This window comes from Mus musculus, chromosome 11 (assembly GCF_000001635.26).
Source record: "Mus musculus strain C57BL/6J chromosome 11, GRCm38.p6 C57BL/6J".
In the NCBI taxonomy this organism is placed as follows: domain Eukaryota; kingdom Metazoa; phylum Chordata; class Mammalia; order Rodentia; family Muridae; genus Mus; species Mus musculus.
In genome coordinates, this window is record NC_000077.6 from 109,459,268 (window position 1) to 109,473,753 (window position 14,486).

Below are 14,486 nucleotides of genomic sequence, written 5' to 3' on the forward strand. Positions count from 1 at the left end.
GCTTCTGATGTGTGCAGAGCTCTATACAAAACTTAAAGTATGCAAACTGGGGCACACGTATATATCGCCTACCATCAGTGTCTTCTCAGACACCCCCTAAGACCGAGTCCAGCACAACACTGGCTGGCGCTGACGTAAGAACTTACGTCTTAGGTTTTGCAAATGATGCATCCCGGCTTCAAACTAGAGCGGGAGAAAAGTTCTGAGTAAAATTTTATTTCCTCCCTCACAAAACAAAACCTCTTGGACACTTGAAGATATATTTTCACATGGGGACCGCATCCACCCGAACCACCCAGCTCAAAATCACTTCTCAGACATTTCAAAATCACTTCTCAGACATAATTAATGAGAGAGAGAGAGAGAGAGAAAGGGGGGGGAGGGAGGGAGGGAGGGAGGGGGAGGAGGGAGGGAGGGAGGGGGAGAGAGAGAGAGAAGAGAGCCCACTGTGATCTGGGTTCAGTTTCATCCCTCCTGGCTTCCAGTGGCACACGCATGCGCAGAACTCTTGAGCGGAGGAGAGGCACTCACCCGAGATTACCCCTATGGAGATGTACATGTGGTAGACCCTTTGGGAGAAGGAGGCGGTGATCATTCCCAAGCTGATGAGCAACCCGCCTGCCATCACCACCAGCCGATGTCCGAAGCGGTTGCTCAGGACTGTGGAGAGGGGAGCTGTGAGGGAAAGGGACAGAGAAAGACCTTTGACCTTGGGTTTCTGTGCTAGTTTTCACTGCGGTTCCTTCCCACACACTGTGAACTTCATGTACATCTCAGGGTGATATAAGAACCTGGGCTGTTTCCCACAATGGCTATTGGTCGGGCCAGAGGTTATTTTAGTGTTTGTTCAGATTCAAAGAGCCAGTCCTGGAGACTCAAGAGTGCAACCCCAGCTACTTAAGAAGCTGAGGCCGGAGGATTGCAAGTTCAAGGCCATCTTGGGCAAAAACTTAAAAAGAAGGCTGGGGTCGAAGCTCATGGGAAGAGCAGTTGCTACACTAGCCAGACCCTGGTCTCAATCTCCCAGTGCTTTAATGACAAAACAGCAAGTGGAAAGCCAGGGCCTGGGGTAGAACTTAGGTTGGAGCTTGCCCAGCATGAGCGAGACCTTAGATTCCAGCATCTGTGAGGAAGGGTAAATGAAATACATTTTTAGGTGAGCCATCTTTGCTCAATACAGAGTTGCATGTGCATTTATTTTGCTCTCCAGCCTTCGCTGGCTTTCCTTAAGATCATTCTCCTCCTAATAACTGTTTTTATTTTCTATCTCCACTGCTTTAGATTCTTCTAAAAGAATCCTATCTTTAGTCAAAGTCTACCTAGTTTCATTGGACTGTCCAGAAAATAACATGGGGTGAAAATAAGACACATTCCCGGGCATGTTCACTTAAAAGACAATAGCCACGGGACAGCTGATTGGGGCAGTGAGGAATCTTAGGCTGTTTGGCTTCTAAACACTCTGTCCCCAGGGACACTGAAATCTAGCAAATTCTTTCCCACTTACATTCGACTCAACACTGGCTGGAGTACACTAAGATAAGAGAACCACTCAGAGCTGGGTCAAAGAGGAACACACTAGACAGAAGGGGAGGGCAGGAGAGGGGAAGGGAGGGGAGGCAAGGCAAGGCATTATGTTGAATCAATAGACACGTTACTGTTAGTTTCCACAATGTAAACTTATACTTTTTTTTAACTTCTAAAATTGCATGTATGGCCGAATGGTGATAGCACATTCCTTTTGTCCCAGCACTCAGGAGGCAGAGGCAGAGGCAGAGGCAGAGGCAGAGGCAGAGGCAGAGGCAGAGGCAGAGGCAGAGGCAGAGGCAGATGGATCTGTGAGTTCAAGGACCACCTGGTTATACAGACTTGAGTTTCAGGACATCCAGTGCTACCTACACAGTGAAACCCTGTCCCCAAAAAACAAAGAAAGCCGGGCGTGGTGGCACACGCCTTTAATTCCAGTACTCGGGAGGCAGAGGCAGGCAGATTTCTGAGTTCGAGGCCAGCCTGGTCTACAAAGTGAGTTCCAGGACAGCCAGGGCTATATAGAGAAACCCTGTCTCGAAAAACCAACCAACCAACCAACCAACCAACCAACCAACCAACCAACCAACCAACCAACCAAAAACCAGAAAAACTAAATATGTACATATGTATGCATGTATGTGTATATAGTGTGTGCATATGCATATGTGTAATGTATATATGTATGTATGCATGTCTGTGTGTGTATGTATGCATGTGTCTGTCTGTGCATGTGTATATACATATGCATATGTGTATATGTATATATGTATGTTGTTTACATATGCATATGTATATATATACACATATTCATGCGTATATGTATATATGTGTTATGCATGTGTCTGTGTATGTATATTTATGTGGCAAGCTCAGCATCCTAGCCTGTCAGGAAAGCCTTGGTGTTGCCCCTCACAGACAGATGAACATGAGATGGTACTTCACATGTTCAAATCAGACCCAAGTGAGAGTGAATGTGTGAACTCGTGAAAATCGGCAGTAGCTTCCCACCCCCATCTTATCTCATGCACTGGATCTTCGAGTACTGTACCACAGTGAGTCAGTAAAGTGTTTTGGGGAACTGGGTGATGGGATTCAGTGTCCCCTCAGGATAATATTTATAATTTTACAAGTGGGATTATAGCTTTGTGGTACATGCATGTTATATGTCTTCATGCCCATCATGCATGAAACTTGAGGTTTAGTTTCTGGTACCACAAAAACAAGGAAAAATACATGAATTATAATCTTATGGGGAATGTTTCTGGGACTCCCTGCCCCATAAGGAGACCCAAATCCACGGGTGCTCAGGTTCCTTACGCCCACACAGTATTTGCATATAACCTCTACACATCCTCCACATACTTACATCATCTCCACACCATTTACAATCCCTAACTGAAGGCCATAGCACGCAAACACTTGTTACACTATGCTTAGGGTAGAATAATGAGCGTCACAAGGAAGATGTCTGGCTGTGTTAACCGTGGTAGACCCAGCAATGGTCAACAGCCCTGGGACATTTTCAGCCTGACTGGTTGAATCTGTAAGTGAAGAACCCTGAGATACAGGGCTGACTGTCCATCCTTACACACCCCATCTTGCCTGTGTCTGCACTGAACCTTTTCTGTTCTGTTTCTTCAGCATGTCTCATGAGCCCAGAGCCTTAGCATGCTAAATGAGTTTCCTTTTTAAAAATACAGAGGAGCTGGAGAGGTGGCTGAGCAATTGAGAGCCCTTGGCTGGCCTTCCTCAGGACCCGTTCAACTCCCAGCACCTACTCAGCAAATCAAAACCACTTCCTCTATACCTCCAGCTCCAGGGAATCCTGTATCATCTTCTGGCCTCTTTTTTCCCCAGGCACACCAGTGGTGCACAGACATACATGCAGGCAAAGCATTCTTAATCATTAGAAAAAATGCTTCATGAATTTTCATGTTATCCCGGCTCAGGAGCCACTCTGAGTTGACTCCGTGTGGCTCCATTTTTGGTGCATGTGCATTCCATGCTAGGACCTAGGAATGTCTGCGTGTTCTTTCTTAGCCAGTGGCTAGGTCCTTGGAGGACTCGGGTTTACCACTGTCTTCAAAGTGCTCTACAGGCCACAAGTATCATACATGCTATATGTATCTCACTTCTTCCTTCTTTGTGGTGCTGGGAATCGAACTTGGGGCCTTACATGTGCCAGGCAAGCTTTCTCCCACTGAACTGCCTCCCAAGCTGCAGGCAGTACGTGTCTAAAATGTGTGTTGGACTACAGAAACTACATCTGACAACCATGGCTTTTTCTTCACTGTTGCCTAATTCTTGCTGGTCCCCAGCCTGCTAAAAACCACATTCCTTAATTGATGCTAGACAAGTCAAACAGGGCTGAGAGGATACATCATAGGTCCAATGACAACTGTCAGGCAGGCGGGCAGACTAAAAGGACCAGATAGTGCACAGGCTGAGCTGTACTGATGTATACTGGCATGTAAACGCTAACACCAACACACATGCAGATCGCCCATGTACTCACCTGTAAATGTTAATACAAATACACATATTGATATTATCCATGAGATCTTGCTATTGGATTCATCAAAGCTGTCCATTAAGTCATTGAAGAAGACACCAAATGACTTAATGATGCCATAGGTGAAGACTTCAACGAAGAAAAAAGAAACAGCTACTGCCCAGCCCCATCCTCCATCAGGCACTTGGGTATACACATTGGCTCTGGCACAAAGCTTCGAGTTCTTTTGGGTCATTCTTGATCTGCAATAAAAACATGAGAGAGAGAATCAGACGAATCATATAAGAGTTGATCATTTTCCTGTCTTCTCTTCTTCTCTGTCTCTTTTGTGAGGTGGGGTCTCATGTAGCCCAGGCTGGCCTCGAATTTGAACTCATGTATGCAAGAATGATCACTGTTGGTTATTAGTGCTGTCTCACATGAATGCTGGAATTAAAGGCCCATGCTACCACAGCCAGCTGATTCTCATCCTATTTAGCAAACATATCTGACAAGAACTACTTATTAAGTATTTAAATCACATAGAATTAGTACAGATTTATACAGTTTTATATCTATACAATATTTTATACTATACACGGGACCCGCAAAGAGTCTGAACATGAGACTTTTCTGTCATAATTAAAAGTGAGAAAAACCATAAACAAAAACACAAAGAGCCCGAGCAGAGTACTTGAAGGTCCTCTGAAGGATGCAGAATGTTCATCAGACCAAGCATGGATGCTGATGTCAAAGAATATAGATTAGGTAAAGAAAACAAATTGGAGCCAGGTGCTGTGACAAACACTTTTGAGCCCAGCATTTGGGAGGCAGAGGCAAGTGGATCTCTGAGTTTGAGGCCAGCCTGGTCTACAGAGTTCTAGGAAAGCCAGGGCTACATGGAGAAACCCTACATGTATTGAAAACAAAATAAAATAATCAATCAATCAATCAATCAATTGGCCTTGAGGCATGCTTATGGGGAGGGAAGGCCAACACGGGGAGACTTGTCCAGAGCCTTCCATGTAGCAAGCACTTGAGACTTCCCACTCATGTCTACTTAGTATCAAGTCACCCACTCAACCCTTTTAGCTCAGTAAACAGCATCCTGTTTGGTGTCCCACGCAGAGGTATCTTCATGGACAGAAGGCAATTCTCCATGTGAAAACATTGAGTTTTTCTGGATGTAGATTCTGCTCCTCCAAGTTGGTCGCCAGGAGCGAGTTAATTTCAGAAGCCATGACAAATACTTAACATGGGCTAAATGGGGCATCACTGGCCTGCAAGGGCCTGAACATGTGAACCTAAGGGGGTCACTGCTGATCTCATTATGCTTTCCTCTTCAGACTTCAACAGGGTGAGCAGCGCCAAGCCTCAACACAGCTAAGTGAAAGACTCTAGTAGCCTCTTCAGTCACAGAGACTTTCAAAATGGTCATAGACATGTTTAGCCCAACGAAGAGCAGTGGGACCTCTCCTGATAAATTAATCCAGAGTGTCAGACCTCCTATTGGCGATGTTTCTTGCTGGGGCATATACATAACAAGTTCAAGGCCAGTCTGAGCTATAGGAGACCCTGTCTCAAAAAAGAATACAAAGCCTGGAGGTGGTGGCACAGGCCTTTAATCCCAGCACTTGGGAGGCAGAGGCAGGTGGATTTCTGAGTTCGAGGCCAGCCTGGTCTACAAAGTGAGTTCCAGGGCAGCCAGGGCTACACAGAGAAACCCGATCTCAAAAAAACAAAACAAAACAAACAAAAAAAGAATACAAAAACCAAAGCCAAAAACCACTCTCCCCCATCCCCATCCAAACCGAACAAAACCAACCAAACAACGAAGAATTGATGATGCCATTGCACACCAGTCATTTTCCAGGTATTTACATAGTCCTTCTGATATTAGGTGGCCACAGTCACATGACTAAGGCATCAGGCAAAGATGTTTCTTTGCTTTGGTTATATAGTACTGAGCTTGGCACGGCCTAGAACTCCTAAGGCAGGGACTCTATCTCAGAGCTACAGCCCCACACTGCTTTTTCATCCTGACACAGTCTTGATAAGCAGGCAGGACTTAAACTTGAAATTCTCCTGCCTCACCTTCCCAACTGGCTGGGATTATATAAGTTCTAAAAATAACAAAAACGAACACCCCTCCAAAGTTAGTATGTATGCAGCAGACTTGTGAGTTTTAATTTAAAAATGAATTTGGCATTGGGGATTTAGCTCAGTGGTAGAGTGCTTGCCTAGGAAGCACAAGGCCCTGGGTTTAGTCCTCAGCTCTGGAAAAAAAAAGAATTAAAAAACTAGTTCTGTGGCCGAGCGGTGGTAGCATACACCTTTAATCCTAGCACTTGGGAGGCAGAGGCAGGCAGATCTGAGTTTGAGGTGAGCCTGGTCTACAGAGAGAGTTCCAGGATAGCCCTAGGGCTACACAGAGAAACCTTGCCCAGAAAAGCAAAACAAAATAAACAAACAAAAATAATTCTGTGGGGCTGGAGAGACTGCTCAGTGGTTATAAGCACTGGCTGCTCTTCTAAAGGACCTACGTTCAATTCCCAGCACTCACATGGCAGCTCACAACTGTCTGTGACTCCTGCTTCAGGGGATCTGACATACATGCAGGCAAAATACCAATGTACACAAAAAGTAGAAATCAATAAACTATAAATAAAATAATTTGCAGGGCAGTGGTGGCATCCGCCTTTAATTCCAGCACTTGGGAGGCAGAGGCAGAGGCAGAGGCAGGAGGATTTCTGAGTTTGAGGCCAGCCTGGTCTACAGAGTGAGTTCCAGGACAGCCAGGGCTACACAGAGAAACCCTGTCTTGGAAAAAAATAATTCTGTGGATATGTGTGTGCCCATGTGTCAGGGCATGTGTGTGGAAGTCAGAGGACAACTTTCAAGAGTTAGATGTCTGTATTAGTCAGGGTTCTCTAGAGTCACAGAACTTATGGATAGTCTCTAGATAGTAAAGGAATTTATTGATGACTTACAGTCGGCAGCCCAATTCCCAACAATTGTTCAGTCGCAGCTGTGAATGGAAGTCCAAGGATCTAGCAGTTACTCAGTCTCACGCAGCAAGCAGGCAAAGGAGCAAGAGCTAGACTCCCTTCTTCCAATGTCCTTATATTGTCTCCAGCAGAAGGTGTAGCCCAGATTAAAGGTGTGTGCCACCACACCCTTAATCCCAGATGAAAAGGTATAGCCCAGATTAAAGGTGTGTTCCTTAAACTCGGAGATCTAATCTTCTGGAATCCATAGCCACTATGGCTCAAGATCTCCTTACCAAGATCCAGATAAGGATCTCCAAGCCTCAAGATAAGGGTCACTGGTGAGCCTTCCAATTCCGGATTGTAGTTCATTCCAAATATTGTCAAGTTGACAACCAGGAATAGCCACTACAGATGTCTCCTTCCACCACGTAAGTCCTGAGGATTGAAGGCAGGTTGACAAGCTTGGGAGAATGTAAACACCTCGTCGGCTCCTAGTTCACAGATCTTGAACGGTGACATATCTAACCTACAACGCATTCATCCTATTATTTCCCACAGCGGTCTGTATTTCGAAGGAGCTATACCCTCATTTTTTCATACTCTGGCCCTGTTAAATATTTGGCCAAGTGGAACAGGGTTTGGGATGCTTGAAGAGGCCGGTGCCCTTTGCAAAGGTCTTTTCCTGTTGTGCCTCATACCTGAGAATGAAGGAAAAGGCAGCAAGGGCTGGGAAAGAGCTCCAGGATGTAGTCGGGACAGCTGCAGCACAGTGGTTAGTGTGCCCGACATGGGAAGCCTTCGATCCATGACGGGAGTCAGGAGTCTGCCAGCAAGGGAAGTCTCAACAACCCTTCTCCTTCATCAATCTTTCCAAAGTCGCCCTGAAGACAGGGAGCCGGGGCAGAGGAGTGCGAACAGCAGCCAGCTGTGGTTTAAAAGTACTTCCCAGTGTTGGCCTTGGGACAGTGGTTTTCCCTGGGGAAGGACACTGATAGAAGGGAGGCCATAGAGGTGGTGAGCCTGCAGCCTTGGTGCTCGTGTGAGTTTGTCTACTGTACCTTCTCCTTGGTGAAGCTCATAGGTTCCTCCTGGCTAAAAAATGAATCTATTGGCAACACTGCATTGCTGGGTTTGTGTGTGTGTATGTGTGTGTGTGTTTCAATCACTCTTCTCTCTCTGAAGGAAGCAGTCTAACGAACCTGATTTTCTATGTGCCTCATCAGACCCCAACCTATCTTGCAGAGCCTTTTTTCTTCTGATTCTAAAGCTTGACTCACCTGGTCAGAAAAGGCTCCTGGTGGCTCCTGTGATCTCCAGCTATCCTGCCTGTCACTGTGTCATTTCTCCAAGCTGCATGCAGTCTCTGCAGCTGCTGTTGGCAGCCTCCACACCTCTGCTCCTTCTGGTCCCCCTTTCCCATCAGCAGGCTTCCTCTGATAAACTCAACTAACGTGGCCTCATCTTGATGTGAGAGGAATCCCTTAATGGTTGTTTACTTTCACAAATCTGTCCTCTTGGCTCAATCTGTCCTTTTATGTCACCTCACACCTAGCTTTTATCTTTCTTTCTCGTGAGACAGATCTTACTAGCTCTGGCTGTTCTATCCAGAAACCCATTATGTAGACCAGGCTGGCCTCTAACTCACAGAGATCCATCCTCCTGCCTCTGCCTCCTGAGTGCTGGGAATAAAGGTGTGTGCCACCACACGGGGGAAGTTTCTAGCCTCCATCCCGATTAAAGTTCTGTATTTTATTTGGATGGGTGCAACCAAACTGCAAGTGTGGTTTGCACTGAACTGAAGTCCCTGCCATCACCAGAAGGTGTGTCTAGACAACCTCCAAGTTCTGCTTGCAGCTGCTCACACTATTGAAAAAGCCCGATAGTGCTAGGAGCAACCTATTGCCTTCAAATGAAATTAAAACTACAGGAGGTTTAGGCTGCAAGAGAGTCCAAAGTCAGCTTGTTCTCCTCATGGGCAAAACAGGGGACCGTGTCCAGGGAGGGAAAGGGTTTTGGCCCAAACAGTCCAGAATCAGACTGTCGGAGCCAACTAAAGGCCGAAGAGGGAAGTAGTGCTTTCTATGTTTATTATGGGGAAGTCTATTTTTTTTTTTCAAAGCACGTTTGCTTTTTTGGTGACAGTCTCACACAGCTACTATGGAGTAGAGGATGACTTTAAACTTCTGACCCTACTGCTTCTCTAAGCTCTCCCAAGTGCTGAGATTGTAGGCACTGGTCACCACACATGGCTTGCATGATACTAAGGACCCAGGGCTCCGTGCATGTGAGGCAGGTACTCTAGCAACATCCCCAGCCTGGCAAAGCACTCTGCAAAAAACTTTTTAAAAAAGTTTACATTAACTTATTTATTTACATTTCTGTCTCAGGGCAAGTGGAATGCATTCATGCCACAATGCTCACGTGTCTGTTAGAGACCAACCTGTGGGACTTGGTTCCCTCCTTTCATCAGGTGGGTTTTACCTGCCCAGTTGCCTCCCATCCCCGAACTACTCTTGACCTTGGACAGAGGGACTGTTCAGCCACACAACTCTGTGACTTGAGGTAGTCACTTCCCATCTCTGAGCTGGCACTCCTCTTTAGAAGGGACTGGGGAATCTTTGTTGTTCTTTATTGAGACGCCATCTTTCTATGGAGACCTGGCCATCCTGGAACTTGATGTAAACGTAGACCAGGCTGGCCTTGAACTTGTAGCCATCTGCCTGGCCTGCCTCAACCTCCCAGGTGCTGGGATTAAAGGCACTTAGCTAGCGGAGACTGGAGAATCTCGAAGGCATCCTCCAGCTTTAACAGATGATAGTTTTGACTTTAGCATTTAACTCTATTCATCAGCTGATATGACTGCAGGCTGAACCTAGTGGGTGGCCCAAGGAAACCGGGCTAAGAGGCAAAGTGCTAGCTCTGGAAGGGTCTTGAGGGGGTGGGTGTGACGCAGCTGGACGTTAGATTTGGGCAGAAGACACTGAACTGCTCCTATTTATTTCCTGAGCCCCTTTTGGGCGATAGTTTGCTCACTTATGCTTTATGTCTGCGCCTCTCTGTTCTGGCTACAACCAAATACAGCTTTCACTACATTCATGATACATACAAATCTGCAGCAACCCTCTTGTCTGGGATTAAAGGCACTAGCCAGCCACGCCCAACCAACAGAGGATGAAGGGAAACAAACCTTTCTACCTTCTTATTGGGATCATCATAAAGGGAAGATGGCCTCGCCAAGCCAACTCTAACATTTATTCCAGTTACAAGCCTGGAACATCCTTCATCCTACCATGGGTGGCTTTGAGATAAGACCACAGTATGGCACAATAACAGAGTACAAGCCTTCCTGGAAGATAATATTGGCATGTTATAGCTAAGATCGCGCGTAAGAGCTTGGGCATGGTAGCGTGCTACCCAACATGCCTGTAGGCATAAGGATCAGAAATTCATTCAAGGCCACCCATGGCTATAAGCAAGTTTGAGCCAGTTTGGGCTGCATGAGACCCTATTTCAACCCTCCTCCCTGAGTGGAAAAGACTGTATGAGGCGGGCTACCTACAGGGCAATCAGATACTCTTCCCAGACTCAGTGCCTGCATAGCATTTTGTGTATCACAGACGCTTGCTCAAAGTTTACTGAACAATCCGGGCATTGTGGTCAACTCAGAGGACCGAGGCAGGAGGATTGCTAGGTTTTGGTTACACATCTAGACTTTGTCTAAGAGAGAGAGAGAGAGAGAGAGAGAGAGAGAGAGAGAGAGAGAGAGAGAGAGAGAGAGAGAGAGAGAGAAAGAGAGAGAGAGAAAGCAAGCAAAGCTAAAGTCCAGCCTGGACTACAGTCCTGTCTACCTTCTCCTCCACCTCAAAAAACAAAACACCAAAAACAAAATACAAAAACAATCAAAGGAAATAAACACTAACAAGCAACAGAAACAAAACTAGTCCTCTTCAAAGTTTACTAAACAAAATAAGAGACTTGGGGGTGCCCCCAAAACAACACACAGCTCATGCCTTTTAAAACGAGGAAGTGTCTGGCTGCAGAATAAGCAGTTTGCTTAGCTCTTCCTCCTGCCATTTAACCAACAGGCCACTGGGCTCTACGAACCGTCACACTGTGCACACTGTGCACAAAGCAACCGAGGCCCAACCTTTCAACTTGACGACTCAAAGGCCTCCACAAATTACAGACTGCGAAAACTACCAGTCCGTTTGGTTTTGTATCTGATGGGAAACACCTTGTGGGGCTTTAAATGGCAGAGCTGGTTAAACAACCTGATTGGTCTCCGGCCACGGCTTCTCTTCTTGATGTTCAGTGTTCCCAACACGTAGATTCTGAATCTAACTAGGTTCTGAGTCCAAAGCTTGTCCCCTAAGAAGAGGCAATCCCAAGGGATGGCCTTTGACCCCGACTGACTCTGAGTTACCACCTACAGATTAGCCCAGTGTGGGTTTATCTTCTGGAAACCCTTTGGGCAGTGGTTCCGGACTAGCAGAAATCTCCTGATGGCTAAATTGCATCTGTGAAGGCGATTTCTAGGTTTTTCCCCATTAGATAGTTCTGTTATTCTGAGTAAGCGCCTGCTGGCTTTTCACCCAAGACCCCCCAATGTCCTTCTGATGGAAAAAAAAAAGGCTGGACAGTTTAGTGTATTTCCTAGTAGCTTTTGGTTACCCTTATGTCTCTGTCAAAAAAGAAAAAGGAGAGAATATAAAACAAAACAAACTGGAGTGAAGTTCTTTGCTTATAGACCTATAGACAGCTACACTCAGGAAGCCAAGACAGGAAGTGGGCTATGTGTTGAAGCAGGCTTCTTTACGCAGTAAGTCTCAAGCCAGTTTGGGCTACAGGATAATAAGCCTGTTTCCCTGAGAGGGTGAAGGAAGCAGGCCTTAAATGGGTGTCCTACAGGACTTGGAGATTTATAATTACCTGGGACATTCACTGTGATTTAATTTGTTGTAAGGATTTGGCAAAAAGACATAAAGATACTGGATTATCATACAGTCTCTGGGGTTAGTCTAGGGTCAGTTCTGGGCGAAGTTCAAAAGACAAGCTTAGAAGGCAATGAGCTGGCGGCTGCTGGTGTCAGCAGAACAGAGGCACTTCGAAGCTCCTTCAAGATGTAGACCGGAGTATACAGCTTCTGACAAGTTGTCTCTAGCCTCAGTTGTCTGGACCAGTCTGCATGTGTGTGTGGGAAGTTCGTTTGAATTCTCTCTATAAAAAACAAAACTTCCCCAACTCTAACCTGCTAAACGGCCTCAGCCACGTTTGAATGAATCACTGGCTACAAGCTATTCACCCGGTTTGCAAGACCATCGAGTTGAAACCCAAGCCCCTAATTTAAGTGTCTTCCTCTGGAGTTCCACTGAGGAAAAGTCCTGTTTCTGGAAACCGCAGAAGGAAAACTCAGGGCCAGTGGTACTCATTAAGACCAGTTTTCCACTTGACTGCATTGTTTATTTACATACTGTCAGTTTCTATCTTTGACGGTGCCGGGTGCCGCTGGTCCCTTAATTACCAGGAAAGGTGTTTCACCACTGTATTCTCCCCAACCCCCGAGCCACCTAACAGTGCTTGGCACACGGGAAGACCTTAGTATAGGAACTGGCACTTTCTTGTAGCTAGACACTCATCAGAATGGTTTGTAAAAAAAACAAAACAAAACAAACAAACAAACAAACAAACAAAAAAAACCAGTCAGATCACCAGAGGCTGAAATCTCAATCCTAAGGTAGAAATCCCCTTCCCGTCAAAAGCAGCCAGCACAGTGCCTAGCTGTACAAACCACCAGCTTCCAGGTTAAGGAGTTGTAATGGGTTCCTCAATTCCTACGATCTTCCCCCCTACCCTGTTGTTCGATGACATTTTTACACGCCATCTAACAAACTTCTATCACTTGTCTGCTGCGGTGCAGGGATTGAGAACAACCCAGAAGGAAATTAACCTATTTCCTCTTTAAAATCATTCTCCCCCCACGCCTGGAGCCGTTCAGCTGCACGACACTTTGCTGCCGCTGGTAGCCCGGCGGACCTTGGAAGTTGTGCGGGACCGACCAGCAGGCAGCAAGCGGGTGACAGTGCAGCCCGGCAAGGTGTGGGACCCACGCTCCGAAGGGAAATCTGTCTCTCTCCGGGACCGCCCTGGGGAGGGGGGTAACAGGGATGGAGACCCGAAGTTCCACTTTTCCCTCGTGCTGCCTCAGTGGCCGCCTTGGGTGCGCGCGCGAGCCCGGGGAAGGAAGGTACCTCTCTGACATTTCGCTCTGCTGACGCGCCGGCAACTTCATGAGGAAAATCCAGAGAGGGTCTGAGACGGTCGCCGGACTCGCCTCACAGCCTGGCTCCTTTCACCCCGGGTTGGGGACGATCAAAGGCCAGGGCACCCTTTAAGGTATTTCCTGGAACCCATCTATACTTAGGGTCATGGACATTCAACTCTCAGTTGCCCACAACTGCCCGAGCGCGTCATCCCAGTGGCTCCGAACACTCCCAACTGTCAGAATATTTTTCGGATTAACCTCTTTAAAATGTTAAAAGCTTTCCTCCTCCCCGCCCTTAAAAAAAAAAAAAAGGCCCCAACACATATTAAAAAACAAACAAACAAACACCCATACCCCACAATCAAACTTTTAAGCGTGTAAAATAATAAAACCAACTCACCAAGTTAGAAGGGAAGAGAATAAACCCCAAAAGGCACCCAATAAGGCGGAGGCTGGGCCTCCGGAGCCTTCTTATAAACCGCTCCGTAACATGAGAAAAAGGTTTAACCCCTTAGGGCGTGGGCCAGAGTCTCTATCAAGTTGGCTCCGGGCGGGGAGCCTGGAGTACCCTGGCCCCCAACCCACGCCAGCCTCGGCCACCCGAGCCACACCCTCCCCCCGCCCCCCAACCCTGTCGCCTCCTCCCGGGCCGTGCGTGCCGCCGCCCGCGCCCCGGCCCCGCTTCTCTCTGCCTATCTCTTATCCTATACCGGCTGCAGCCGGTCTCCGCCGGCCTCGGGGGCGCGCCGCCGACCATGTGCTGGGAGCGCCGAGCGCCTGCAAGGAGGGGGCCGGCCTGGTGCGCGCGCGCGGGCCCACGTGGATCGGGGCCGCGCAAGGCACGCGCCCCGCCTGCCGGCTGCCGGGGCTGGGGGTCACGGAAGGTAACCGCGCTGTCATCGCGGGTCGCCCATCCCCGCCGACGCCTCTGGGGTCCTTGGCCCGACGCCCTCATCCCCTCATCCGCGCGTGCCCGTGTGATCCCGGCCCGATCGGACCCCGGCACTTAGCTGCAGTGCGAGCGGGAGCGCGATCGAGCCCGGGGCGACCGAGTGCGCCCCTGCACCCCCTCTCCGAGCGCAGCTCCCGGGTCCGCCCGCGCCCTGAGGATTTGGGGAGCCAGTGAGGAGGCTGGGGAGGGGGGGTTGGGAGGGCAGGGGAGGCGCGCGTTTGGGCTGGTCCCGCGCGTCCCTGGTCCCGGACTGAACAGGTTCCT

At 47.9% G+C, this 14,486-nt stretch overlaps 2 protein-coding genes across 10 annotated transcripts in view; one reads left to right on the forward strand and one right to left on the reverse strand.

The window, feature by feature from the left end:
* The window catches only part of Slc16a6 (solute carrier family 16 (monocarboxylic acid transporters), member 6), a 22,744-nt gene extending 8,413 nt beyond the window's left edge, over positions 1 to 14,331 (reverse strand). The window contains exons 1-4 of one of the 6 annotated variants that reach the window (XM_030245458.1): positions 13,981 to 14,024; positions 13,257 to 13,503; positions 4,043 to 4,281; positions 532 to 675 (exon numbers count right to left, since the gene is read on the reverse strand). In XM_030245458.1, coding sequence (XP_030101318.1) covers positions 532 to 675; positions 4,043 to 4,281; positions 13,257 to 13,297 — 424 coding nt within the window. In that variant the 5' untranslated portion in view covers positions 13,298 to 13,503; positions 13,981 to 14,024. Of the gene's footprint in view, positions 1 to 531; positions 676 to 4,042; positions 4,282 to 7,008; positions 7,535 to 13,256; positions 13,570 to 13,670 lie in introns of those variants that run through there. The other 5 variants (XM_017314216.2, XM_030245459.1, NM_001029842.2 and 2 more) reach the window with 5 other exon arrangements.
* Arsg (arylsulfatase G) overlaps positions 14,066 to 14,486 on the forward strand; it is a 99,998-nt gene continuing 99,577 nt past the window's right edge. For 2 of the 4 annotated variants that reach the window (XM_030246381.1, XM_006534348.2), the window contains exon 1: positions 14,067 to 14,154. The gene's annotated coding sequence lies outside the window, so the exon portion shown is untranslated. Of the gene's footprint in view, positions 14,155 to 14,486 lie in introns of all 4 variants that reach the window. The other 2 variants (XM_006534349.4, NM_028710.3) reach the window with 2 other exon arrangements.